The sequence below is a fragment of the Centroberyx affinis genome, unplaced genomic scaffold (genome assembly GCF_046629955.1).
Source record: "Centroberyx affinis isolate AG114_WGS23_722 - 3 ecotype Tasmania unplaced genomic scaffold, CSIRO-AGI_Caff_v1 ptg002364l_1, whole genome shotgun sequence".
NCBI lineage: Eukaryota > Metazoa > Chordata > Actinopteri > Beryciformes > Berycidae > Centroberyx > Centroberyx affinis.
In genome coordinates this window covers 245,248-273,189 of record NW_027280624.1, presented here as the reverse complement: position 1 = coordinate 273,189, position 27,942 = coordinate 245,248, and the positions used below count along the sequence as shown (strand labels likewise).

At 45.1% G+C, this 27,942-nt stretch overlaps 1 protein-coding gene across 1 annotated transcript in view; it reads right to left on the bottom strand.

Moving 5' to 3' along the window:
• The window catches only part of pde4a (phosphodiesterase 4A, cAMP-specific), a 47,956-nt gene that overhangs the window by 8,100 nt on the left and 11,914 nt on the right, over positions 1–27,942 (bottom strand). The window contains 15 exon segments of the mRNA XM_071533442.1: positions 28–175; positions 5,269–5,787; positions 6,346–6,528; positions 6,676–6,798; positions 6,959–7,113; positions 8,025–8,124; positions 8,271–8,435; positions 8,562–8,660; positions 10,076–10,239; positions 10,359–10,452; positions 16,192–16,304; positions 17,354–17,403; positions 18,208–18,278; positions 18,434–18,470; positions 18,897–19,082. Coding sequence (XP_071389543.1) covers positions 28–175; positions 5,269–5,787; positions 6,346–6,528; positions 6,676–6,798; positions 6,959–7,113; positions 8,025–8,124; positions 8,271–8,435; positions 8,562–8,660; positions 10,076–10,239; positions 10,359–10,452; positions 16,192–16,304; positions 17,354–17,403; positions 18,208–18,278; positions 18,434–18,470; positions 18,897–19,082 — 2,207 coding nt within the window.

Here is a 27,942-nt window from a genome sequence, read left to right as displayed (position 1 = left end):
AGCTGCAATTAAATTCTTGATCCTCACTTGATAGAGGAACACCGCGAGGCCGCTGGACTTCCACCGCTGACACTCCCAGACTCAGCAGCAGCAGCAGATACACACAGGACATGGCGATGACGGTGATGATGGTGCAGCTCCAGACTGGGCAAGATTTAGTGTTAGCTAGAGATATTCAGCTACTCCAGAAACGCCTGTCAATGAAATGCAATTTACAAATGAATGCAGGTGGCACTTCTTATGGCCGTTAACAGCACGCTGTGACAGGACACACTACGGTACTAAAATACTACAATGACAATATGCTACATTATGTATCAATATGGTGCTAGCTAGTCATGGTAAAGCTACTTCATAACGTCAGCTAGTCCCTAAAGCCGCTAGCAAGCGAAGTTAGCCAAACGAAAGCGACTCCGGCTTGTTGTTTAGTTAACAACAAACACCAAATATAGACGTTATCGAAAAATTACCAAATGTATGTATGTCGCTGCGATAATATCACAATATCTCTGACGAAAAAGGTTAATAAAAACAAAAACTATGTACGTTTTTTCCTAAGAGAGCAGGTAAATGGCTAATCAGTCATTACCCTTCCTTGTTCCGCAACAGCAATGCGCATGCCTGTGGCACTCCCCCCTCTCTCTGTCTTGTTTTCCTCTGATTGGACGCCGTCATTGTTTAGACGTCCTGATTGGTGGGGAAGCGTGGGAGGTGTGTAAAGTAGAGGATTCTGGGTAAACTGTTGGACGCAGCCATCTCATGCCAACCTTGAGTTTAGCTGAACCAGAGGAAATAAACCATAAACCACATACAACATAAAATGTAAAAACCAACCAACAAACAAATAATAATAAAAAGAATAATATACATTTATTACATTGTTATTATCTCTTTGAAATGTATCTTAATAATAAATGCCTTTGGGTCTGGCACTGGTTTCTCAGAATGGAGCTGGTTTACTACTGTCTCTATTACAGTAAACAGTATCATTTACTAATTCACAGGATGTGATCCTTTGTGACATCAGGCTATGCCATTATAGATCTACAAGTCAGGACCATCGGATGAGCAACACCATTCACCATTCACCATTCACCATCCACATAATCTAGATATTAGTGTTGTCATGGAACTTTATGAAGTCGGCACCTTCCTTCGTTGAGTTAGGCCCATGCAACATCAAGAGGGCTCAATGCTGCATTCCATATCCGCTCTCAGACCTGAGCACCTAATACATTCACAATACAACTGCTTTACCATAAAGAGAGGTGTGTGCGTGTGTGTGCGTGTGTGTGTGTGTGTGTGTGGATGTATGCATGTGGGGTACAAACCCTGGGTAGCATAAGGGGTAATGGGGTTGATTGACCCTTTTTAGGGAGGATAAGGGAGTGAAGGGTGGGACAGGGATATTAGGGTCTGGGGACAGTTAGGAATGAGATTATGCTACTGAGCCTCTATACCAATATAGTAGCAAAACCAATGTACAAGCACAGTATGTATGTATGTATGTATGTACTATGCATGATAACATCAAACATACTACAAACAATATCGTATTTAATATAAAAATCTTACTTTATTTGTAATTTTAACACACTTTACAGTACCGAACAGTGAAATAAAAGAAAAATATACTGATATATAATATTGTTTTATATATAGATGTTTGCTTATTAAATGCATTTATTCACAAAATGACACCTCAGCTCTGTCAAGAGGAAAAACTTTCATAAAAATAATATAATAAAAAATAACTTGGACACATTTTACACATTACAGCAAGATCATTTACAAATATTACAATCATTTCATGGTGTTCTTTCCACTTGTATAATCTTTCTAACTTGTGAACAAACACATGAATTAAAGCCCAGAGAATTATTCTCAGAGGGAGTCAGTCTGTGGCAAAGTAACCTGACGGCGACGCCGATGGGAACCAGCTAGTTAGGCCACCATGGGACTGACATCAGGCTAGTGATAAAAGTTACTAAGAAATAGAGGTGGAGATCATTCTAGAAATGGCCAAGTTATCAAAGGACACGTGTTATTCATTTTCTATCAAGTCACATCCTATGTGAGTTAATCCACTTACATTTGACTTTACCAGTCAGAAAACTTCACTCTCACATGGAATATTAATAGAGAATGACTATTTTCTTCAATTATGTCTCTAGAAACAGGGGATGGGTTAACATCGACTACTACACAATGAGTGTTTGGGATTTGGCCCGATGGAATATAATCAATAGGTGACTGCCAATGACCAAACCTCCAGCACAGACTGTACACGACCCAAAACACACTGTCTGCCTCAAAACCTGCCGAAATAAAGTGCTGGTACAAATATCTTTATTTTTAAAAATGTGCACAATTAAAAATGTGACAGGATGTTAGCACAAGTGAGTGAAAACGTAATAGGAAAATGAGAACGTGAGGATGTGGCCTGCAGTGCTTCAGTGGTTCACTTAACCATAAGTGGTTATTTGTCAATCATTATGACTTGAATAAATTTATAATTTACAATCCAATATTACATTATATACAAGGGTGATAATGCTTATAGCTATATCATCAATACGTGATTCAATTTCCAGACCATCCACCAGAATGATACAAAAATAAACTGTACACAAACTGTTCAAAGAAAACACTTGAGAGACATCCCATGGTTTTCTTTTCATCATTTAAAAAGAATGGCAGCAATCAATCAATTGAATAATTTCTTAATAAGAAACAATTGCTACAGTATTGTGTTTGTATGGCAATTAAATATTAATGTTTTTATAGCTTATGACATAACAAGAAGCCACAAAAACAAAGCAACATCTTTAAAGTAAAAGGCCGATGCATATGGGAATCTTGTATTTAAGTAACTGTAATAGTAATTTTGGATTCCCATTCCACCAGATGGAAGCCTGTGTGGCGGCCCCGCAGCTCTGCTCCATCCAGCGACGGAGCAGGTCAAACACACAGGCTTCTGTTGCACCAAGCAGAGGTGTCTCTCCGGACGAGCTCAGTTACTGACCTGCAGAAACTAGCTCTTACCTTCAAAAGAACCACGCTCATGTTTTTGTTTTTTTTACCCTGTGAAAAATACCTAAACGAACCATGACCTATTTAAGCTGTGCTGATCGAATCCTGAACACCATTCAACAAGATATGGTGACGCTAGTGAGTGAACATTGACACATAACATGACAACATCTCTATCATCCGGCCCTCACTCACTTTCACTCACTCACTCACACACACACACACACACACACACACTCACACACACACACACACACACCGTCAAATTCATCATGTCAACAAGCCAACGCAAGTCCATCAATTTCAAACAAAAGAACAACCTTAGAGAAAATATTCAACCACATTGCCTGCAACATCTTCATATCGATTGCTTATTTCATCTGCATGCCTCCAGGTAGCTATAAAGATAGTCATTGTACCTTCCTGATTAAAAACAAGACATTCTTTATGTTGGCCAGAGCACTGCAGCAACATAATGACTAATTGGCAGCAATGTTTCCCTTTCCCCTCCAAATGCAAATGCTGGATACATTGTGTATAGACACACTGATACTCACAGAAAGAAGCATACAGACATGATATAAATATACTAGGATATCTATTATATATCATATAAATCTACATACTGGCAGGTATGTATCCTGCATCTGACATTAAGGCAAAAAAGCGTCAAACATAACAAGGATGATTAGGGACTGCCAGACCTCCTTTTGGCCAAGTCACGCTTCTTTCCCCTGACATTCTGCCTCCCTGATTTTCTTTTTCTTTTTCTTCTCAAGTCTGTGTTCCTTCGAATCACTTCACCCATTGAAGTTTCTCATCCTTTGCTTTGGTGAGAATCGTTGTGTATGAGGAGACATAAACACACAGTGCAAGTGGGTGTGAGATGGTGTGTGAAAATTTGTTCTGCTGATGAAATTATTCTATAACCCTTCAACATATTTAGCAACTGTGGTAAATAGAAAATAGGCAAAACATATGCTTCAAAGCATCACATGGCTTATTCTCAGAAAGTTAAAAAATCATTCTAATAAGAAAAACCATAAGCTGGAAAGAGTCCACTGGTGGTTGTGGTGGTGGTAGTGATTGCTCCGTATCTAGAGTTCTGAGTTATTATATTACCAGAAGAGCAACAAAGGAAGACTTACAGCTTAAAACATATCACCACAGAAACTGTACGTGTGAGATACACACCACAATACCATGAACAGTAAAGATCTTTAACAAGAGACAATCAAAAATGATAACAAAATCAGACACTCGTGTCCCACAATGCATTGCTTCACGACAGCTCCATTCAGGAAGCTGGTGTTTCAGAAAGGCACAGAGCCATCTTGCACCAGTAGCACTCCTCGTAAAGGGAAAAGGGGTAATGGGACCCGGTGGTCCCTTCGTCGCAGCATCTTCCTTTCTTTCCATGTCTTCCTCTCTCCTCCTCCAACTCTGTGGATATTCGTATTTTTCTTTTCCGACAGAAATGGAAAAAAAAGTCACTTGGAAGTGTAGCTTTTCTGAGGAGAACAGTTTCTGTTGAGATTCTAACAAACATGAATTACTAATACTGACTGACACTAGTTAATACTCCATTAAGAGATGGCTTTTTCCAAAGAGATTCATTACTTATCCATGTCCCTCATGTATCTGCACACATACAAACACACAGTAAAGTGTGGTAACAAGTGTGTGTGTGTGTGTGTGTGTGTGTGTGTGTGTGTGTGTGTGTGTGTTTGTGTGTGTGTGCAAGAAAGGAGGGTGTACATGTGGATTGCATGTATACTACACAAGTGCATGTGGATGCATGAGTGTACACGTGTTGCGTTAGTGTACTCCACATGACTAACTCGTATTCTGCATGATTATTTTAATTTGTAAGACTGCATGTTTATTAAGAGTGAGTTTGCATGTGTTTCTGTGTCACTTCATGTGTGTTTGTGTGTGTGCATTCCAGTTCCCGAGTGCTACGCTGTCTTCAGATGCCTGTCATTAATGCTCTCCTAAATTCCTCCAAGTCTAAAGTTCCTTGTGAAATTAGCCAGAAGGACTTGTCACCGCTCCAAATCTACAGTTGCTGTGTAATTAACTTCTCTTTAAGCGATTTTTATTTATTCCCTTTTTGAAAAATATATTTAAAGGTCTGTATTATCACTGCAGTCTTATTTGTTCTTGGTTTGGCCATCGAAAGGATGAACAAGAGAATGTGTGCAAGTGAGGAGGGAAATACAGGAGCAGAACTCATGTATCTTCAGCTGGTGAGGAAGAATCTAACTCCTCCTCTTCCTCTACAGGACTCGTGTCAGAAAGTCTCTCCTTTTCAGGTCTCACTTCCAAATGAGCTTTCAGCTCATCTTCCCGCTCCTCCTCCACCTCCTCCTCCTCCATTGCCACCTCTCCTTCTTCTTCTATTATGTCCTCGTTTACCTCTTCTGCCATGACTTCTTCCTCCTCCTCCTTTTTGCCTTCCTCCTCCCCCTGACTGCAGTCCGGTGCCACATGGTTCGGGGTGGGCTTGTCCCCCTCCTCTCCCTGTTCTCTCTGAGTGTTGTCCTCTAGGGTGAGCTCAAACTGGAACTTGTCCATGCAGGCGTTTAGCTCCTTGTCCTGGCACACGGGAGGTGGCGAGGGGCTCTGTGGGATGGTGCTCTGGTACCAGTCCCTGTTGTCCTCCAGAGTGTCCAGGATGTCCTGGGCATCAGGGTGCACCAGGTCCCCCCAGGTCTCCCACAAAGGGTGGACGATGTAGTCAATAAAGCCCACCTACATGTCGGGAAAAGGACAGTATGACAGATTGATACATCATATAAACTAGCACAGTGGTCCGGACTGGTTCCCAAAGTGGTGTTGGGAGACCACCAGGGGTCCTTGATGGGTCCCCTGCTTATGAGGAGTAAATTTATTTCACTGTTATTTCACACCCTAGAAATTAGCACAAAGAGAAAATGTATGAGGATGACTGTTCTGATCACAGATGACAGATCACTCTCCCCACTGTGGTTATCACCCCACCTACAGTGTAAACAGTTATATAATTGTGTCATATCCATCAGCAAAGGACAAAATCTTATCAAATGAGGATATGTGGTCTAATGTGTATGTATTTGAGGGTCCTTGACATGAAAAGGTTTGGGAACCTCTGAACTGCATGCATGTGTGTGTACAATTGTGCATGCATAGTAATAAAGTCCATCCATCCAGATGATAAAGGCCATCCATCTCCGTAAGAAGGGAGAGGCAAAGCAATACAAACCAGTGAGCATGTTGTATGTGTGCGTATGTGCATGTGTCTCTTTATATGTTTCTGTGTCAATCATTTACCTGACTCTTTTCCACAGATGCAGTGTGTTTATCGCACATGGGACTGATCTCCATCCCTCGCTCTCTCTCCTTGTCTCCCTGCCTGAAGAACTCTTCCATGATCCTCTCTGTCCATTGTCGATAGACGGCAAGGGGCTTAGTGGGGTTGCTCAGGTCAGCACAGTGCACCATGTTCCTCAACACCTGCACAGACACACACACTTAGCCGCATTTCGGCCACTACATGCAACGCTCTGACCTGTGTGGTGTACAATATGGACTACTCAGATTTCAGTTATGTATAGAAACACATAGATACTTGATACTGTGTATTCAAAAGTCACAACTCACCTGTATCCGGTCAGTGTAGTGGTCGAGCAGCAGCACTCCAGAACTTGTCACCTTCTTGGTTTCCACCATAGTCTTAAGGTCTGCCAGCAAACTCATGTGTTTAGACATATCCGTTGCCAAAACCTGGGAAGAAAATTGAAAATAAACGTCATTAGTGACAAAAAGCAGGGGAAAAGAAATGTGGGAACGGAAGGAGAAAGAGAGGCAAGGAACAGAGGAAGAGAAGGAAGTCGGGAGGAAGTTATCTTGATGGTACAGAATGGCTGCAGTGACAAGCGCTCACCATATCAATAACAAGTTTCCTCAGGCTCTGTCTCTGCCTCTTGCTCAGGTTCTGGAAGATGTCGCAGTTCTCCTCGTGGAGCAGCTTGAAGCCCACGGCCAGGTGGTGGTTCTCCAACACAGACTCATCATTATACATCAGGGCTAGCTCTGAGTCTGGGGGGGAGCACCGTACAACACACATGGGTCAAAACACAGCAGCATCGGTTCATCACCACATTAGCATCATCATGCTCCGATCAGCGTTGGCACCAGATGGCAAATACCACTGCAGCTGATGGGCAGCACAATGCCTGGAATGTGTTTTTCAGTGCCTTGCTGAGGAATGGCTACTTAAAGTATGGTATAGTAATCAAGGTTCAAAATTCATTTTATTATCAGCAAATTGTAGTGAAGGCACTAAAATTTGCATCAACATTGACATACTCAATATTTACAATGACTTATGTACAATGACTGAATTAAAAAGAAACCAATAAAATACCAATAATAATAAAACAGAAATGGATAAAATACCACTGTAACTGAGGTTGGACAAAGCTAAGGGGCCAGGTGGGGGATGGCTGACCTGTAGAAGTGGTCAGTTCTGATTCTTACACAGTGGATCTTGTGCTCTTTCTAGAAACAGAAGTATTACTGGACAATAGGAGATGTCTGAAGCTGCCGGTCTTAACTGAGGCATAGCTCCTCTTTTCAGATAGGGAGTTGGCAGAGGACTAGACTGGAAAAGGCTGAGGCGAAGCGTGAAGAGTCATGACCTAACATGATTCAACAGGCTCTTTTCTGGCTTCTCTCCAACTATTGAGGCTGGCTACTACTCAGGGTCAAATGCCACACAGGTATGCTGTACCCCAGAGCTCGCTGGATGTATGATTTATACACCGTCACCAGGCCAGGTGTACTCACTCTGAAGCCGTTTGGCTTTCTTAGTACACACAGCTTCCTATTTGCTCTGGAGATCATGTTGTCCACTGTTTTTTTCCATTTCAGATTTTCTATAATCTATAGGTTGTGCTCATCCATGTAATGCTAAACTGTGTATGTCCCTTAATATAATGTAGACTCACTGGTGTTGATAAGGAACTGGTTGGACACTCCTGGATGGTCCACATCATGGATGGCAGCAGCAAACAGTGCAGCTAGTATCTCTAGATCAGTGAACACAGCCTGTCAGAGACAGATGAAGGAGAAGAAAGGACAACAATCAATTCACAAAATTTTACAGTAATGCCTGAACTTATTGTGTGTATAAAGCCAAGCCTAATGTCAAGCTACCAGGTTCTTGTCCTCAGTCGTCCAGTAGAGTTACTTACATCCAGAGCTGGTGTGGACAGCAGTACGTGAGTAGACTGTGTGACATCTGCGGCGTGGAGGCTGTTGTGGTAGGCCACATTGGCATGGTAGTGGTCCTCCAGGGTCATCACATAGGTGACAAACGTATCCACAGGGATCCGAAAGGTCTTCAATAGATCCCTTTCCTGCAGCAGAGACAGACAGCGGGGGTCAAGATCACAGATGACTGAGTCCATGCTGTGTGCTAGCATGGGTGAATAATCACTCAGTGAGATGAGATCTGTGGTACAAACCCAGGCCGTCTCTCTCACCTGGAAGATGGCAAACATGATGCAGCTGAGGGGTCGGTTATTAGAGAACTCCGCCACATGAAAGATATTAAGGCCCCACTTGTTCAAGTCGTCCAGCTCCTGACGGCACAACAGACAACAATAACACACATCACTGCAACAATCTAGCAGTTTGTTCTCTACCTTACCACAAAGCTGCATGATATTACAGTATGTGATCTTTAGATTAGATTACATTAGATTAGAATAGATTACATGAAACTTTAATGACCCCCGTGGGGAAATTTGGGTATCTGCAGCAGCAGAGAGAAGGATATAGATAAGAATAGAGCAAATACAGAGTATTGAAGATATTGCAACAACTAATTACAAGAAGAGAACATAATGAGAATAACACAAGGGATAAATAAATAAAGTGTCTTCCTTGACACATTTACAGTTTAGAGGCAGATGTGCAAGTGTGAATCGTTAAAGGAACAATCCACCCTCAGATATACTTGTGATGTTCTGTGATGTTCAACACATTCCAGGAGTTATTTTGTGATGAAGTGTTGTAATTTACTTTTTTGAGGTACCCACTTTCCCTCAACCTGCCTTGTGTACTTCCACTTCAGTTAGTGATTTCCTATATTTCCCAGAATGACTTTCACCCCTTATTCTGTGTTTGCCTCATGTACAAAGATGCAAAATAAAGGGATGTCATCTCACTGGAAGCGTTGTTTAAATAAGCGAACTGCAGCAAATATTGCTACATTTTTGTTAAATGTGTGGTTGCCCACAGGTTCTACTTGTAACTGACGTGGCTAACGTGAATGGATTTTCCCAGTCAGCAGGCTGTATTTACAGTTAATCCAACATGACACGAACATGGCATTACTCAAAACACATCATGCATTATGGTCTATTGAGGCTCCTGCCGGTGGACAAATTGGTATCTCTTCCTCTTCTACCATGGATTTCTTCCTGGTGGGTCTAGAGAGAAGCCCTTCCTCTTTGAGTCTGAGGGACTGACACCAAAACCTGCCGTTTACAGCTGGTTTTGATGGCTGAAAAATCTCTACAATCACACTCCATTGCAGCTGCACTAGGAATATCTCAATGTGACATCACATTGTCTATGTTTGGCCAGTTATCCACAGGAATAATAAAAATACACCACCAAGCAACAAAATGGACCCAGAAATGCTGGGCACATTGCCAATAGTTGTTTAAGTTTAAGTGCTTTAGCTGGATTTTTCCTTTAACAGTTCACATTATCAAGTATGCAGATGGAAGAACTTATCTACAGAAATGTGTGCAGATGTGCAAATGTGAATTGTAAACTATTTACATTGTAGAAATTTACAGATGACGATAATCTATACATAGAAATGTGTCCAGAAATATGTACAGAAGTATATTTCTTGGTTATCTACTGTGTTTAGGTTCTTGGTTATGTTGTGTGTTCTTGTTCTTGGTAATCTATTGTGTAGCTTTGTGTGCATGTGCGTGCAGTATGCCCCGTATATGGGGCTGCTGCTCATGCATCCATTTACCCTGGCTAACGCATCTTCCTGTTCAGTCTTCACGCCGAAGCGAGGCATGGCGGAGTTGGAAAGGCTGGAGCTGTGCGTGAGCTTCTTCACACCACTGATGTGACACATGGGCTTCTCCCTCTCCCTCAAGGTCGGGGACGGGATCTCCACCTCGTTCTGCTTATCTGCAGGGGTCAACAGTCAGGGGTCAGGTAGGCAGTTATGCTTGACCTGGGCCAATTCTATGAGCTACATGAGACATACTATAGTGGTTAGTCACAGCGGAATGGCAGGTTTGCTTTACCTAGGAAGGTAGTGGAGATGTATTCTGACACCTGGTTCCCTGAGCGACTCATCTCAGACAAATGGGACAGCTCCCGGTTCAACATCCTCTTGAACTGAGGGGAAGACAGACAGACAAAGACAGAGTGTCTTAAATAGACAGAAAACGTAAAAGTAGGTTGTGGTCGGCCTGAAAGGTTACTGATATAATGTTTATGCTTGAGCTGACAGAAGTCCTGATCAAAAGTCACGACGGTTTTAAGGGAGGCATGTAGCGTTTCAGAGAAAATCAAAATGTAGGGATAAGCAGTTCCGTAAACCTCCAGAATAATCAACATTGTACTTTAGATTTGACTTGTTTTGATATGGAACAGCAAAATATTCCAATGAGTCAAGCATGAGAAAAGAAATTCTCGCCCTCATTCTGGTTTCATTCACTAAAAGGTGAGAAAATCAATCATGAATCAGACCTGTCCTTTCTCTCAGATGCGGACATACAACAACCCAATTCAGTGTGCTCATATTTTGATTACCATACATTAATCAGTATGTTTACATGTTTTTCTGCCTAATTCTACAGCAATATATTACGCAGTGCTCATCAACTGCTGGTACACAGGTCCTAGGAATACAAACACAAATGTGATGAAGTGAATACATTATCCATGCAGAAAACACAGTTTCTGAATGTTATCTCAATTGGTCTGACATTTTATATTTCATATAGTCGTGGGTGCAGTTTGGAGACAAAGACCCTTTAGCTTTAGCTTTAATGATTCCCAGGCAAGCAAGTCACGTGAAGGCGCAGTGCGATTCGGACAAGACCCCTCAGTCTGTGTCCTACTGACTGATCCTTCACACATAATAATCTCCATGGCAACCGGAGTGGTTGCCTTGGCAACTGCCTCCTCACAGTCAGTCCTTCAGCTTGATGTGAGAGCAGTGGCTGCTTGGGTGACAATCTGAGAGAGTAGGCAGGTGTCTCTGACCTTTACCAAGGTCAACCCTCCCCTTCTCTGCTTTCTTCCTCTCCACCTCTCTTTCTTGCTTATATCTACTCCTCCCTCCCTCTTGAGGTAAACAACACTCTCCACTATTGCCCTCTAGCTCAAAAACCTTCCTCTATCACAGACATTGCTCCACTTTTCCTTCCTGCCATTTCATGCACTTCATACATTCCCACCATCTTCCTCTTGTTCTCTCTCGGTTATCTCTCTCTTTTTTCTATCCATCTTGTCCAGCCTGGTACTGGTTACATGGCTCAGCATGATAACCCAATCAGGTAGGTGGTCTGACAGCAAATCATAGAAGCAGTCAGGCAGAATAAGCCATCAGGAGCCAGGTAAGCTAGTCAAGCCCAGTGGCACACTTAAGCAGCAGGCTCAGCCCAAACCTCTCTCTCTCTTTCTCTCTCTCTCTCTCTCTCTCTCTCTCCCTCTCTCTCTCTCTCTCTCTCTCTCTCTCATTCCCTAATGCTGTAACGCTGAGTCATAGCTGCCAACCAACACTTCCACGGTGCCAGTCCGAGTGCCAGGACAAACAACACTCTTCCTCTGACACTGACTAATGAAACAAACACGCAAACACCGAGCAGACATGAGCACACGCACACGTGTACACACATGCATATGTGAGAGACCCAGGGGGGCATCATCTGTCCTAAGTGCCTGTGATCGTGCGTAACACACAAACACACATATACACACGTGTGCAAAAATTCCTCTTGGATATCAGAGAGGCCATTCCTGTGTTCCTCTGTTGATGTTAGCCACTGAACTATAGCCTGTGCATTTGATTCATTAATTCAGACTGGAAAAACATGTATGTGATGAGCAACAGAGTAGTGAATAACATACTCCTGCTGCTGTAGTTCAATAAAACACAGATACGACAATGGCCAGAGCTGTGGTCAGCAAAGCTTGGTTTTGGTAAAACAGTCATAGGATATCACAGAAGACAGCAACCTGCCACATCAAAGAAAACCCCCATTATATCTAATTACATACATTTTATACATGTGTAGGATGATGGCACAGCAGAGGAAGAACAATAGTGAAATGGCATATCCTCTTTTATGGGGCTAGACAGAAAAATCTACTCAGTACCGTGGCACTAAGCATTGCCCTTCACTGACAATACGCTTGGCTTCCTGCAGTCTTTATTGAGGCCAGCCTCAGGTTAGGGAGAGAGGAAGACAGAGAGATGTGGGACGCAGGTGTGGAGGATGGAGATGGATATCATGTGACACTGCAACGTACCTGCAGTAAAAGAGACTGGACTATTTATCTCAAAGTCCCAAAGCCATTTCTTAGATTTAGGGAGCTATATTCTCAAGCGACAGAAATGTAAACCAGATGCGCAAAGGTTAAGAATAAGGGTGATGCCTATAGAAACACTATAGCAGAGTTAGGGTTAATAAACCCTGTGCCTTTGTGATTGTTCCTCTTCAGTGGATACATGTATCAATAATGGATGGGAACAGAAACAGTAAAGGAAAATATAAACACACTCACCAACATTCTGCCTCACAGTTCCTCACAAAGGCACTCAGACTCTCTCGCTACCTTCCCCCACATAGACATACTTATATCATCTACTTGTCTCTCTGCCACATAAAATTCACAAAACACTACCTTGACAATCTTGGAGTCTTGGAAACATAACACACACATAGAACATGGAGTGAGCAAACAGACTTGTTAATGCATGTGGAGATGTAGAGGCAACACTTGAAGAGTCCACAACATCTATCCAAGATGGCAGCCACCGGGCCTGTTTGCCCTCTCCAAGCTCTCCAAGCCCTACCTGGTCCCACCAGCCGATGAGCCAGGGCCTGGAGCAGGTCTCACAGAACAGGTCCACTAAGGGCGTCCTGCGCTCCGCCGCCGTCCCACCCCCCTCCAGAACCCCTCCGGCGGCCGCACCGAGGTCCAGCTCTGCCCCTGCCCTCCCCTGCAGGGGGCTGTAGCTGGAGGAGCGGGGCAGCCGGTAGCCCCCAGGTACAGGCGAGGGGCAGGGCGACGGGGCCGGGTCAATGGTCTCCACCACACCCATGTTGAGGTTGACGGGGGGCGTGGGCCGATGGCACAGGCAGGGAGCGCGGTAGTGGAGCGGGGTGGGGGCACTGCGGGTGCCCCAGTGGCATGAGGGCGTCGTCAGGGTGTGTTGGGAGAGGCCGCAGCCAGCCAGGCCGGGACACTCCAGAGCGACAGCTGCCCCAAGGAGGGGTGAAGGGATGGGAGGGGTGGGTGAGGGCAGAGGCTGCTGGTGCCGACTGTCCTTCCCTACATGCAGCGCTCCAGAGCAGGCCACCCAGTCAGTCCAGAGTCGGGCTCCAGCCTCAGTGCGGTCCGAAGATGAGGGTCCCCCTGATGGGCAGGCCAGGAGCCCCCTGGATCCGGCTGCTGTGGAGACTACATCTCATCCCATTTGCTGAGCAGAACTGACCCAAATCTACAGTAACTGCAGGGTAGAAGTGGTGATGGGAGCCGAAACAGGGAAGATGGAGGGAAAAAGAGAGGGAGAGGGAGCGAGGGACTGTCTGAAGGGCACAGAGAGGAGCCGATGGCGGAAGAGAGGAGTAAGAGAGGGGTGAGAGAAAAAAAAAAGATTTTGTACCGAGAGCTAAGTCAACTAATATGCTTGACGAACAGCTATGGAAAATAGACGATGGAGGTGAGAGGGATGGAGAGGGGGTGACGACAGGACGGAAAGATGACCGTAGTATCGAGTGATGGAGGTAAGGAAAGCTAGGACGACAGCAGGGACATCGGGAAAGGGAAGGGGGGAAACAGATGATAATGGAAAGAGAAAAACAAGGACGGAGAGAGTGAGAGAGGGAGACCGAGAGAAAGAGAGAGAGAGAGAGAGCGAGGGAGACAGAGAGAGGGATGCAGGCAGGCCTGTAGCAGACGGTCAGGCTGAAGAATCACACCAGAGCCGTGGTCTGGAAAAACAGGCTCCCTCTCCCTGCGTCTGCTGCCCCTCCCCCACAGCGCGGATCCAGAGGCCCGGCCCAGTCCTACCGGTGCATCAGCCTGTCTGTGCTGTCTCACTGATCCCAGCAACACACAGTCAGTCCGCAGTCAGTCAGCCTGCCTCCTGGTCGCCCCGTAGCCCAGTCTCCTGCTCCAAGTCAATCCATGGCTCAGCTGGCCAAGATGCCGGAGGTCTAATCCTGCTGCTTCAGGCTCCCCTTCCTCCTCCTCCAATGCACTGCCTCTTGCGCCGTTTCCCTAGATGCTGTAGACAGCCCTCGCAAGGTAATCAGCCAGTGTGGCTACAGGCGCGTGCATGCGAGTGTGTGTGTGTGTGTCTGTGCTCGCATTTTTTCTCGCAGCCTGAATGCGCATGCGCCACAGACAGCATGTACGTCTGTCGAAAATATGTGTGTGAGCAAGGGTGTGAGTAAGAGTGAGAGACTGAGTGGGAATATTCATGTGTGTACCTCCATATTGGCACAGTGCGGAGGATATTTGTAGGTTAGCTGCGGCTGCTAAAAGGCAGCGACGTATTCACTGAGTCTCTATTTACCCCAGGAGACTTCTCTCTGCACATTCTGCGTGCACGCACATATATGTATACACACACACAAATGAATGTCCTTTCAGCACTCTGCTGTCAAGCTTCCTCTTTCCTTCTATCATAAGCTTGACTGTCATGATTACATACACGCAGAACCCCGCCATAAAATAATAGAGAAGAGCAACATATCGAGAATTTCTAGAATAAAACAAACAAGGTGTACGGTGCTGTCTCTTTAAGACAGAACACTATTGAAGGAGCATTGCCTCTATTTCATTGGTTGATGCCCAAACCACATGCCTTGTGGTCAGAGTGACAAGCCAATGACTAAAAGGGAAGGGCAGACCCTGCTGCTGTTCGATAGCAACCAAGGTTACAGCAGAGACATCAGCATCAGGACCCATTCCCCCTCCCTCTCCTGTCCTCCCCACCCACACACCGTCACCCTCCCTCCTCATCGCCTCTCTCTCTCTCTCTCTCTCTCTCTCTCTCTCTTTCTGTCTCCTTGCCCCCACAAATACAAATGCATGCACACTTAAGAAGCCTGCTTATTTGCATACATACATACACACACATACAGGCATGCAGGCACGTACAGGCATGCACATACACACACACACACAAACCCAAAATTCAATTCAACCTGACTGCAGCTCTCGCAGTTGTATACAAAAGACACACTCACCAAACATACACAATCAAGTACACGTTATAATGCACATCAAAACAGTAAACAATGCGGTACAAAAAAACAAACGTTTGACCCACACATGTGGTACACATAAATTATTCATTAATACAATTATTACTAAGGGATTGCAAATAAAACCCAGGAAGCCAATATTTTGAAGAATCACTACGTATATTTCACAACTCACTGCAAATTGAATGCATCTACAATAGACACAGTAACACACGATTACTCCATTCATAGCCATTTGCCAAGCAATATTATGTGAAAACTTGCTTAGGCTACATAGGCTGGAGAAGCCAGATGGAGAAGCTTTGTTTACTGTTATTGCAGCTGATTTTTTTTTCAGTTTACTTTGATTCATCCACCTTGATGGAGCTGCAACATTTTTTTCCCCAAGAGAGGAGGCTTTGAAGTTAAACAGCATATGAACTTGTACACTGTCACACACTTGCAACTGAATAATAATATCTCATCATATGGTGAAATGTCCATGTGAACCATGAAATACACTGCTTATATCTTGTTCACCAGCAGGCAAAGGCAGTTAGCACCAGATTGAGTTAATGGTGTAAGCGTCGGGGGAGAAGGACATGTGAAAGTAGAAGTGAAGTAGAAGTGTGTGCGGACAGGTGTGCACCTTGTTGGAGGCCATCTCGCTGACAGAGCGGTGGGTCTGGATGGTCTCCAGCTGGTCCAGACACCAATCCAGCTCCTCCAGAGTCTCCCGAGCCATCTGCTGGTACGTCTCCTCTGGGAAGGGCACACACACACACACAACACACACACACACACACACACACACACACACACACACACACACACACACAAACACAATGTCACCAGCCAATAGTGGAAGAAGAACACAAATACTGGCGTAAAACTAGTAATGGCCTGACAGAATATCGTCCACTCAAAGTAATCAGCACCTCTAATGATCCTGTCCTGTAGCTCAGTTAGGAAGTTCCCACCTTTGGCCACCCATATAAAAATGCATGCATTCATAATACTGTAAGACAAGTATCCACTTAATGGCATGTGCTAATGTTAAAAGTGCTTGATATTAAATGGAGGTAAGAAGCAAAAGTCAATCTACAATCTCCTGATATTTTAGCTCATTCCACCTTTTAAGCATCAACCTCTGCAGGTTAAAATAAAAGCATTACAAGTGGGCTTGTGATGTTTGTCCAGTATTTTCTCAACTGATTACATTTTGTGATCTAAACTATTTTATGAATGTGGCAACTGCAACATTTTTGAAGAATTTGGTCAAATAGAAAGCAGGGTGAAATATTTCCTTTCAATTTCAGTTCAGTAAAAGTATAAAGTTCTGTTGTGTGAAAATAGAGCTCTTTCCTGCATAGATGTATCTCTGGACGGCGATTTACCTCTATCATCATCAGCCTTGTTTGTCTTATTCACATACAGTATCTCATCATGGGTTGTCCTTTTTATGTTGACAACCATAACTCTTTAGGCACTATCGAATCTTACATAAAGTAGAAAAAATGTGACAGAGAGAGAATATGGATTAATTAGTTGAGTCAAAGACTGGAAATTTTCCACTATATTCTGATGTAAATGTAACCTCTTGTAGTGTATTAATATATTTGTACAGTAGATTATATAAGACTGCTCAAATATAGCCACGTAAATTATGTTCTGTGGTGTCGCATGTTTTCATTACTGCTGGTGCATGGTGGTGCATTTGGTGAGTGTGGGAGCCTTAGTGTGCCCTTAAAGCAGTGTGAGGGGAGTGTGGGAGTCTTTGGACTAAGAGTTTCAATTAGCTGACAACATACCAGAGAGTGTAGCCTGGGGAACAGTGGGTTGGCTTGTCACTGGTGACCTCCTGTGGACAAACAAATCATTACATCAGAGGGAGAACCGCTCACTGCTGCCCCCTGTTGGGGCTTTACACCTACTCAGCACTACAGCATGGCGACAAAAGGCTTGGCTCTCAGGGGCATATAAATGTATTCATCATATGTATGTGATTCATTTATATGCCCCTAAGAAGAGATAAATGGAGTGGAGCATAAATATATCAAATGTCTTTGAATATTGTGACTATTCCCACATGTGAATTTTAAAACTGGTGATAAGCAGTGCCTCGTTTTACCTCAAATATTCAAGCATCCAAAAATAGTCAGAGACAAAGCCTCCGCTCAGATCTCCTCCAGATAGCCTAAGTGGTTTTATACTTGCATTCTAGTGAGGGAGGCATTTTCAGGCCACAAGACTGCATAATTATAGATGCTGATAATTCTGTGGTGCATTGCTTTATATATCATATTGATGTGGAGCTAAAAGCCTGCCAACTCGCGCTCCTTCCGTCTACTGCATTACAAAGGAGAATAATTTTAGCGTTATTGACCGTCTCCATCGTCTGGGTACAGAGTCAGGGACATACATCAGAGGCAAGATGTACTCTGCACACAGCACTAAGCCAGTGTGCTGGAGGACTGCCAAACAATACAGAGAATATTTTCCTTACGCATGGTCTAATAATAATAAACCGGATAATCAAGATGGCAAAAGTCTATTCCCGGCGGAGCGAGGACAATGAGACATTAGCAAAGACACACTGCAAACTAAGCTGGCAGTCGTGACCGCAGTAAGTGGGGAGAGGGGTGTTTGACAGCATGATACTGACTTGTTAGTGGGTGTTGTGACATTGGCGAGGATGGTGAAGTTGCTTCTTACAGTTCGTAGGCTGGCCAACACCTGGGGGATGGATGGACAGCGTGGGAGGGAAAGAAGGAAGAAGGGAGAGAGGGGGAGGAGGGGACCGAGACAAGTTCACTGCACTAATTAGCCACTTTTTCAAGTCATTTACAGCAATTAAGCATCGGAGGTGAGGTGCAAGAGGGAGGACATACCTGAGCGAAAGGGGTGACGATCATGTCTTCAGCGTGCCTGCACAACAAGAGATGAAAAGGACCCAAAAAAACACAGAAGGAACAATATGAATGTGAGTGTTTGGAATGCAATAACACAGCTGAGGTGCTGCGTATCAGTGTTTATATGAGTGTCTATATCTGTGAGCTGCATGTTTACATAGCCCTATGTTGATCTAAACAGAGAAATTGTCCTGAAATTCACTAATGGAAGGTTCAGGAGGTTGGAACTTGCAGGAAAGGCAAGCCAGGAAATAGAATTAAACAGTTAGTGTTATCAGGATTTATCAGGATTTCACGGGCATAATGTCTCTCTAATCATAATCAATGCTGAGTGGATTAAGATAATGTATAGTTGGATTCTGGTACGTGTGAGCGGACGCTGTGGGTTTGAAACAGGGACAGTGACAGATCTGTCGCTCCAGGACGAGGGCTTCCTACTCACCCCTCACTGTTGATGGAGGAGTTGCGCGACATGGTTTTGGGGGACATGTCGTAGTCTGAGTCTGAGCGGTACAGGAAGGATTCCCTGCGCTGGCTCTGGGGAAAGGAAGGGTGGAGCACCAACCCAGGACTCGCCTGCGAATCCATGGGACTGCGGCCTGGCGAGGGACCATTCTCCGAATCAAAGCTGAGGGGCAAGAAGGGGGACAGTGAAGAAAATCAGTTCACATCTCTTAAAAAACTCACATATACATTTTAAGCATGTAGCTGCTGCTCTTATCTAGGGTGACATACGATGAGCAGAGGAATACGCTTTAATTTCCCAAAGATCAAATGCAAGCGGTGCAGTCCATCCTCCTTTGGTGTTTCTAGTAGTTCCTCAGAAGGGAAGGCGAAGAAAGAAAGACGTGGCAGCGCAGCAGGAGCTCCGACACGAACCCATGCAGCTGTGAGTCTGTGCTGCCTGTGGATAGGCAGACTGCCACTGGGATGCCCCGAGAAATACACCCTACTGACAAGCCAAATTTTAATGCGAGCCGCGTTAAAATGAGCAAAATGAACCATTTCAACTCCGGCCTCTCTCCGGGTCACAATGTCTGTCTAAAGGTTGGAGGGAAATAGTTTGGGGCCTCGCCAAGGCAGCTGTCCTCACAGCATCAGACCGGCACACTGCTGATTATCACTGAACCCCAAACACAAGGCTGGGCGTAATCTGCCAGATCCATTCAAAGATGAGCTTACTGACGGTTTAGCCAAAGGAGGCACAGCAACATGCCTCTTAGCTTACAGACATCTCTTCTTCACCACAGCCCGTAGTCACGAAGCCTTTTATCTTCAGTAGCTCTAAAACCCTTAACAAAACTATTCAGACTAACTTTTATTAAGTTGGAAGAAGGGCAGACTTGATCTTGTAGCTAAGAAATGAAAACACCATTGGTTTTAGTTTAGGTTTTAGTGTTTGAATTATATAACCGTATATTATATAACCATATAGAAAAGTAAATGATGGACATTTTCAAACATTTTATTCTCTATTTTCAAATAGAGAATAATGACAAATATCAATTTATCATTGAATATTTTGATATATATATAAATATACTGAGAGAATGGAAAGCGGATATTTTTTTTTATAATATGCCTATTTTGTAATGAATACTAAACGAGTTGCAGTTTCAGGTTTCTATGCAGCATAATAATATATACATAATGAATGTCACTTTAGGCTGCAGTGTTGTGAATGACAAGGACTCAGATAGATAGGGAAACAGATTGCAGTCTAGCTGCAGCATCTATTTTTAATGTAGTAGGCAGAGAGGACTTTTATCTCCAGACACCTCTCCACTTCTCCTAAACTTATCCAACTTTTGCTGTTAACATCCCTGTGAATTGCTTTCAGTTTTACCTCTAAAATTAAGAGTGAAACGTGATATTTTTAGAACTTACTCCTAAATTGGCCAATTAGGAACCACTCTTCTCCCAAGAAGGCTTTGTGCATATGGCAAGAGATAAAACCATCCTCAAACAAGTCTCCCCAGTAATGAAAAACACATCAAAAATATCTGCCAGGGGGACCGTCTGCGAACGGCACGAGCTAATCCCCAAATTTATTTTTTCCAGCAAACTTTGGGACTAATTATTCGGCGCTTCCCACAATCTAATCCATCTGACTACAGTTATTACAGCGTGTGCGCGGAATCATCTCCCTGAACACGTTCCTCACTCGGTTTGTGCCTAATAGATGCACCGACAAACACATTGCAGAGGTGTTTATGAAACCTGCTATTCACGCCTAATCTTGACTCATGTACAACAATGGGGCAAACTGTATCTATTTATCTCCCTGTGGGTCAGTGAAGGCTTGGATGCAGAACTGTACCTGCAACTACAGTGAGACGAGCGTCTGCGCTCCTGAATGCTGCGGTTCAGCTTCAGGCGGCGGAACAGAGAAGAGCCCCCGTGTCCGCGACCCTGCTCGGGCGACACAGGTGAGGTGAGGGGGGGTGCGGCGGACGTGGTGGAGGTGGAGGTGGGACCCTCGGGGCTCTCCCACAATGTCAGCTGTCGTGTCAGCTTCCTCTGACTCATCTCCGGCCCTGGTGGAGCAGACCAGTCGAAGAAAAACTCCCCCAGCCTCCACTTAAAGCTGGCTGGCTGGCTGGCGCTGGCTCGCTCGCTCGCTCGCTCTCTCTCTCTCTCTCTGTCTCTCTCTCTCTCTCTCTCTCTCTCTCTGTGCTCTGTTTGTGTGTGTGTCTGTGTGTGTCTGTGTGTGTTCCTGTGCCTGTCTCCCTCCTACACAGTCCCCTTCATCTACTTTTTAGCACCCCGACTCACGTCTCGGGCAGACGCGGCCACGTACAGCACCTGCCGCGGTACGAACCGTCTGCCCAGTCCAGACCAAAATCTAATAACGAGGCCCGGTCCTTTCCTTTAGTCCCGGTTAGAGTCAACGTGCATCAACATGCATATCCTGCGCTGTGATCCTCATGGCCTCGGAGGCTGAAACTTCTGGGTTTTTCCTCTCCCTGGCTTAGCGCGGCTCTCCTCCATCCCTGACTGTACAGGCTTGTTTGCGGTTTCTCTGTCTGTCAGTAAAAGTGTGCAGCGCTCACAGCCTTTTTGCCATCCGAGCGGCCCACCCAGAAGAGAGCTCGTCTGATATTTCACCACCTCAGCTCTGTTTGAGTCCCCGGGCCCGCAGCTCACGGGACCGGCCGGGCGTCCAGGACCGCCGCGTCTCACATTCACACCCCTCGGGGAGCCACGAGGGAGCTGCGATGATCCTTCTCAATTTCCTAATTAGCCAAGTCTTTCTCTCTTCACCTTCCTGTATCTGTTACTTTTTTTCACCCCTCTCTTTCCCTCCTCCCCTCCTCCCACTGCAAGCATGTGCTCTCACTCTCCTTATCTCACTGCTCACAGTTCCTCCGCAGCAACAGGAAGGCTGATCAGCAAAGAGCAACAGACTACAGTCATTCAACAGAGCAACAGAGAGAGCTGCTGTAATGAGGATTTTTTTTTTTTGAAGGGAAGATAGAAAACACCCCAGAAAGAGGAGGGAATAGGCGAGGAGCAAAGGAGGAAAGAAAAAAAAGCCAGTGAAAAAGAGTTGACTCATACCCCTGTGTAAATGTTTACATACTCTACCAAAGAGCATGCAAGGTTTGCACCCAAAACATTTTGTATTTTGACATCAACAGCCTTGCGCACCAACAGCACTTTCCTTGGCCTTTAGATGTGAGCAGCAGACGCAGAGTTACCTTAACATTCTCTATAAGCAACAATTAGACCATGAAATAGCTTTCAAACAAGGTCTATTAGGTCAACCACAACTAATTCAGGGATGACATTGGAGATAGGAATGTTGTAAAGCCTCAAGCAAGATTTGTGTTTTTTTAACCATAGATATATTCACTCAGTTTCTTGACAAATATATGAAGATTTTGGCTGCTCTGTAAGTCAAAATGCAGATATGTTTTACTGCAATGTTGATAAAAAAAGATACATATGTAAAGATTATATTTTACAGCATCCAGATATATTAAAAGCTCACATGCTGTTAATTCTTGTACTGAGATTTCTGCTCATCTCAAGAGTGGAAAACACACTGCAAACACTTTTTTGTTTTTGGTAGCAGGGCTATCCTTTTGTCTGTGTTTGGAATACAGATTGGACATTTCAATCCTGTGTGTGTGTGTGTGAGAGAGAGTGAGAGGGAGAGAGAGCGAGGGAGCGAGCTGGTGTGCTTGTGCGTGTGCCAGCCTGCATCCCCGTGTTTATTTGTGACTGATAGATAGATGCATTTATTGATCCTTTCGGAAATTTGTCGCGTGCCATACAGCAATGTCAGACAAATAAACAACTATGACAACTACAATGACAGCAACAATAGCAACACAAACACCTCACTGCAACGACAGGACACCCCACCATCACATCACAACCACATCACTAGAGTGCTCCTCACATTACAGGGTGCAGCATCCCAACACACGAAGGTCTAGTTCTTTCTGTTTCACAGTTTGTTGAGCAGTGCAATACTGGTAGGAACAAATGATCTGCAAGCCCGGTTGGTTCGGAGGGATGGCACCCTATACCGTCAGCCCGATGGTAACAGCTCATATGCACTAAATAGGGGGTGTGATTAATACCTGACCTTTCCTCCTTACTTGGGACTCACAGATCGACTCACATATTGTCATCTTGAGAAGACAGAAAGAGAACAGGTATTCTATCTTGTGTGTGGAGTGGACGTATGACGTCTTGCATATGCACTGTGCACATACCAAATGAGACCACAAATGAGACGACTTGAGAAAACCTGTTTTTCCCTCTGGCTTTCTGCAAGAGCAGCATAAAGGAAGAAACTGATGCATGAATTCAATGTTCCACCTTTCAGCAAGCAGCACAAAGCCTATATGCACACTGAAGAACACAGTGAAGATAAGATGCCTTGTCAAGTTGTTTCCCCTCTCCTCTTGCCTTCCATATTCAGTAGTTTACCCTTTTTTTGTGTCTCCCTTTTTCTCCCATCCCCATTCTGCTAGAGAGTAACTGTCATTTGTTTACGATGCACCGGGGACCGATGGTGGAGCTTGCCTTGGAAAGTCACTTATGAAAAGGCCTCACAGACAGCCTATTTGAACAATTCAATTCAAAGACCGACTTTGGAAAAATGAAGAGAATTCTTATTTCTTATGTTGACAGTTGCTATTGTAATCTACGGAGAATTGATGAAGAGACAATTATCCTATCTTCTATTAAATAATGAGTCCCAGCACAATAATAGCTGGTGCAACCTCTCAAAGTGACTCATGCATACACGTGGACACACACGCACGCACACACACAAACACAAACACAAACACACAGCCACATCCGCATGCATACACACAGCAGACACGACATGAGCATTAATGCAAGCTCTCTTGTTCTCACTCAAACAATTATACAAAGACATACACAAAAAAAGATGCAGATGTACACACAAATGCACACAGACACAATTGTACACACAGCCCACTAACACACACACACACACACACGCACACACACACAGACACACGCACACACACACACACTGTATGCACTGTGATTACAAGCCAGGCTTTGGGCAGCTCTCTTGGTTTCATTATGTGAAAGCAGAGTCCCTGGAGTGTATCGTTGTGGACAATGACATGATGATCAGAGGTTTCAGAGGGAAGGGGATTTGTGCCAGCTGAGTGACTCCCTCCTCTGGAAGATAACAAACGGTCTCTGTCAGGATGGAGAGGAGCACATTAAAGCCACTGTCTCTCATGTAGCCCGGCTACCTGAACTGCCTTGCTCTGTTAACTCATTTGGGGCCGGATGACGCACGTTGGAGACAAAGCTGCGGTAATGGATATATTAACAACGCGACTCCGGTTCATATTGCATGACTGAGAGATGCGGTCACTGACATGGAAAATGTAAAGCTCATTTATTGCATGTGCAGTAACTGTGCAACATTTAGCTGAGTGGTATTTTGCCTGAGAAATATTCTACACAGGTATTATTCTGACTTGGTTATTAAATTAGCATTATGTTCAGCATCTTCTTAGGGTATCCTTGTGTGCAGAATAAAACCAGGGAAATTGGGCTGTTCTGCAGTGACACTTAATTTTCTCTTCTATGCACACATTTCTCCAACAAAACGGGGAAGCTGGATTACATGTCATTAATACGGCAGGCTTCAAAAGGGCTTTGAAGGCCTGAGTCAATGTACTGATTAGTTTAATTAAACCTATATGAGACAGTAGAAGAGATTTACATTCATCCCATCCATTGACCCTCCCTTTCCATTGATTATTCATTAACAATCATCATGGAGCCCCTGACTGTGGGGGGGGGGGCTGCTGCCACATCAGCGTTTTCCCAACAGTCCGGTGTCAGCTCTCCTCTCCCTCCGCTCTGCTGTGTGTACTGCCGTTAATCAGGCCCCTCTGAGGGGAGGAGGCAACCCTCATTCATTTAAGCTACTTTCTAAAATACTCACCCCCCCCCCCCTCTCTCTCTCGCTCTCTCTCTCTCTCTCTCGCATTCTCTCCAGCTCAGTAAGTTAATGATTAACCTGCCTCAGTCCATCACCCTCTCTCTCTCACCCCAACACACACACACACACACACACATATGCACACAGAGTCCGTACTCTCAGCCTCAGTGGAGGATGACAGTTATTTCCTGCCCCCGCTTCCTCCTCTGCCAAGCGAGCACAGATGCTTATTTCCACGTGCAATTTCACCCCCCCCAGCCCCCCCTACCACCACCACCACCACCCTTCTCCCTCCACTACCCCCACCCACCCATGCGTCCTGCCTCACCCAGGCATTTAGCACCTGGCTGATTGCTACGCGTGGGGAGGGAGAGCAGTGGGGGGAGACGACTGGTGAAGGGAGCGGGTAGTTGCAAATGGGGAAAGAGTGCTACTTTTATAGGCTGATCCTATAATCACAGCTGTATTCTATCGCTGTGGCTGAATCACTCTATTGAATTCTCCGCGGATCTATCGGGCACATTAGGGGGAGGTTTATGGAGCTCTTTCTGGCTGGGGCATGCTTTTAGGGCAACATGCCCGTAACACACACACACACATCTCAAATGACAGCGCTGGCTTGCCACCTCTGCTCGCCTCGACTTGCCCTTTGTGCCTCTCAGCCAATCGCAAGAGGGAGGAGGCACAGGCACGCTCGAGCCTGCTTCCATTTTAATGACGACATTTACAGTACGATGCACAAGAGGGCTGAAGCCACGCCATGCGGGCAGAGATAGCGGGCATCTGGCCAGTGGAGCCACACACATGTGAGAGCCTGGATGGGAACAGTGCAGCGACATAAACAGAGAGAGAGACAGAGAGATCAGAGTGGAAGAAGGAGCAGGAAAAAAATAAACAAGAGGGAAGGGCTGAGAGAGGGGGGACTGCCTGTGAAAAGCAGAATGAGTATGGCAGGTTGGTCAGTAGGCTCCCTCTCCCCTTCCTCCCCTTCCTCCCTTTCCTCCCCTCCCACTGTCCGCTCCAGGCATAGCTTCACCCACCCGTCCCGATATCCACTGTGCTGTGGTCAGATCACAGAGCCAGGGATTACAGCAGATTATCCTGCCCACAGGATCACCGACCCAACTCAGGGCGGCCCGAACACAGAGAGCCAGCCACAGCCTCTGAGAGTGGAAGAGCACACGCCTTTCAGGAGGGAAGCCACAATTGATTTCGCAGACAATCGCGCTCACCTGGCAAATGCCTCCGAAAAAGGATTTCTTTCAAAGACGCAGCAGACAGGATAAGCAGCCTTTACTTCATCCGTACCGCAGCGGGCCCACTACATTGTGAAGGCACAGTCACTGCCAGCCCCTCTCAATGTATTATTGTACAAAATACATTTCACCCGGATTAAGAGGTTCACGCTAGACACACACACACCTCTGAGCACACTGTTTTCCTGCTCCTGAGTTATTTAGTTTCTGTTGCTGGGTGGTTTGTCTTACACTCGGTATTCTTCTAAACCCACTAGAGACGCCCATCACTGTACATTACCATCAGTAGACTCAAACCTCTCACAGGAGTCTCTCCTCAGGTAGAAACCAACTTAGTCTGTCAGGATCCTGTCTGCTTCATGGGCTGCTGAACTTTCAACTCCGTTCTGATGCTACTATGCACGCCACACAACTGGGGTACTGTATATTACACTGTACACTGTGCATTGGACTGGTGTCTGCTGCATTGTTGCTGTTTGTCTGTATTAGAAATGTCATGCTCCTCTATGCTCTCTCCCAAACGCTCTACAGATTATAAATACTGTACTTCTATTTCTCTGATCATCAAAGTCCACAAGGTCATTGCAGCTTGACAGAATGAGTTGTTTTGTGTTTTTATTTTCCATTTCTCTCTCTCTTTATCTGTTTTTCTCTCTGTCTGTCCATGTGGCGCTCCGTCTCTCTCACTCCTGTTCTATCTCAAGTGGATCTGGCCACATGCAACTTGATTAATTACAGCTGAGTAGGGGGCACACCCACCGCTGAAGTCGAATGCCTCCACTTCTTCCTCTCTCTCCTCCTCACCCTCCCTCTTCCACCGCGTTCTTGCTCCACTGAGCTCCTTAACCTTTTACATGTAAATTACCCCTGCAAACCCAGGGGCCGTTTAGTGTGAAAGGTAAGTATTTAAGAATCGTGACTCCCAACATCCACATCTTTGATAAGCAGCGTTGCGGCTCTCGAATATCAGGGGGAACCAGAACAAGTGTTTGTTTAATGAGTGTTGCTTTCTTTCAAAGAGCACCGTGTAGGTTCTGGGTGCTGTGCTGCTTTTCCCCCTCCTCTCTGCTGTTGTGGAGCATGAGGTTAGACACTGGGCTAAACAGATGGATCAGCTGACATGGAGACCCATCCTGTGAGAAGACAGATGGAGAGACATGTTCAATTGGTGCTGTGCTTCGTTTCCTGCCACTCGCATCCAGATAAATTAGGAGTTGTAAAAATGTAATAGCTCACAGTCAGTTCACAAAGCTCCCCACGAAGAGAGATGAACTCCTCGGCACAGAGAGTAACTATTCTCCGACAGCGAGAGCAACACAATGATATTGATTTGCTTTTGATGTTTAATGGAGTTTCTCAGATAGGAGGCACTAGCATTGGGGTGACAGAAGGGAGGGATGGGGATCCACAAGATAAAAGCGGCATTCTGGGGAATTCAACTTAACGAACTACATCTTAATTGCACTGACCAACATTCCTAGAAAGTGAAAGAGGCCTCTTTGAAAACCCAATTAGTGCAAACTGTAGAGCAGAGATGATGAGAAACCAAATGGGATGAGAGAAGCTGGAAACACGATCAGTCTGGACTATGGATGGAGAGTGGTGATAGCATTGGCTTCTCTACTACACCACCAAATATGTAAACCCTCCCCATGCTACAGCCCCCTCCCTCCCCAACAAGCCCACACAAGGAGTGGTATTTTTAGCGCATCACCCTATCTCTGAGATGGAGCGCGTAACTCCCTCTCTGCAGGCTGGGGCTGCTGGGCCTCTTTTAT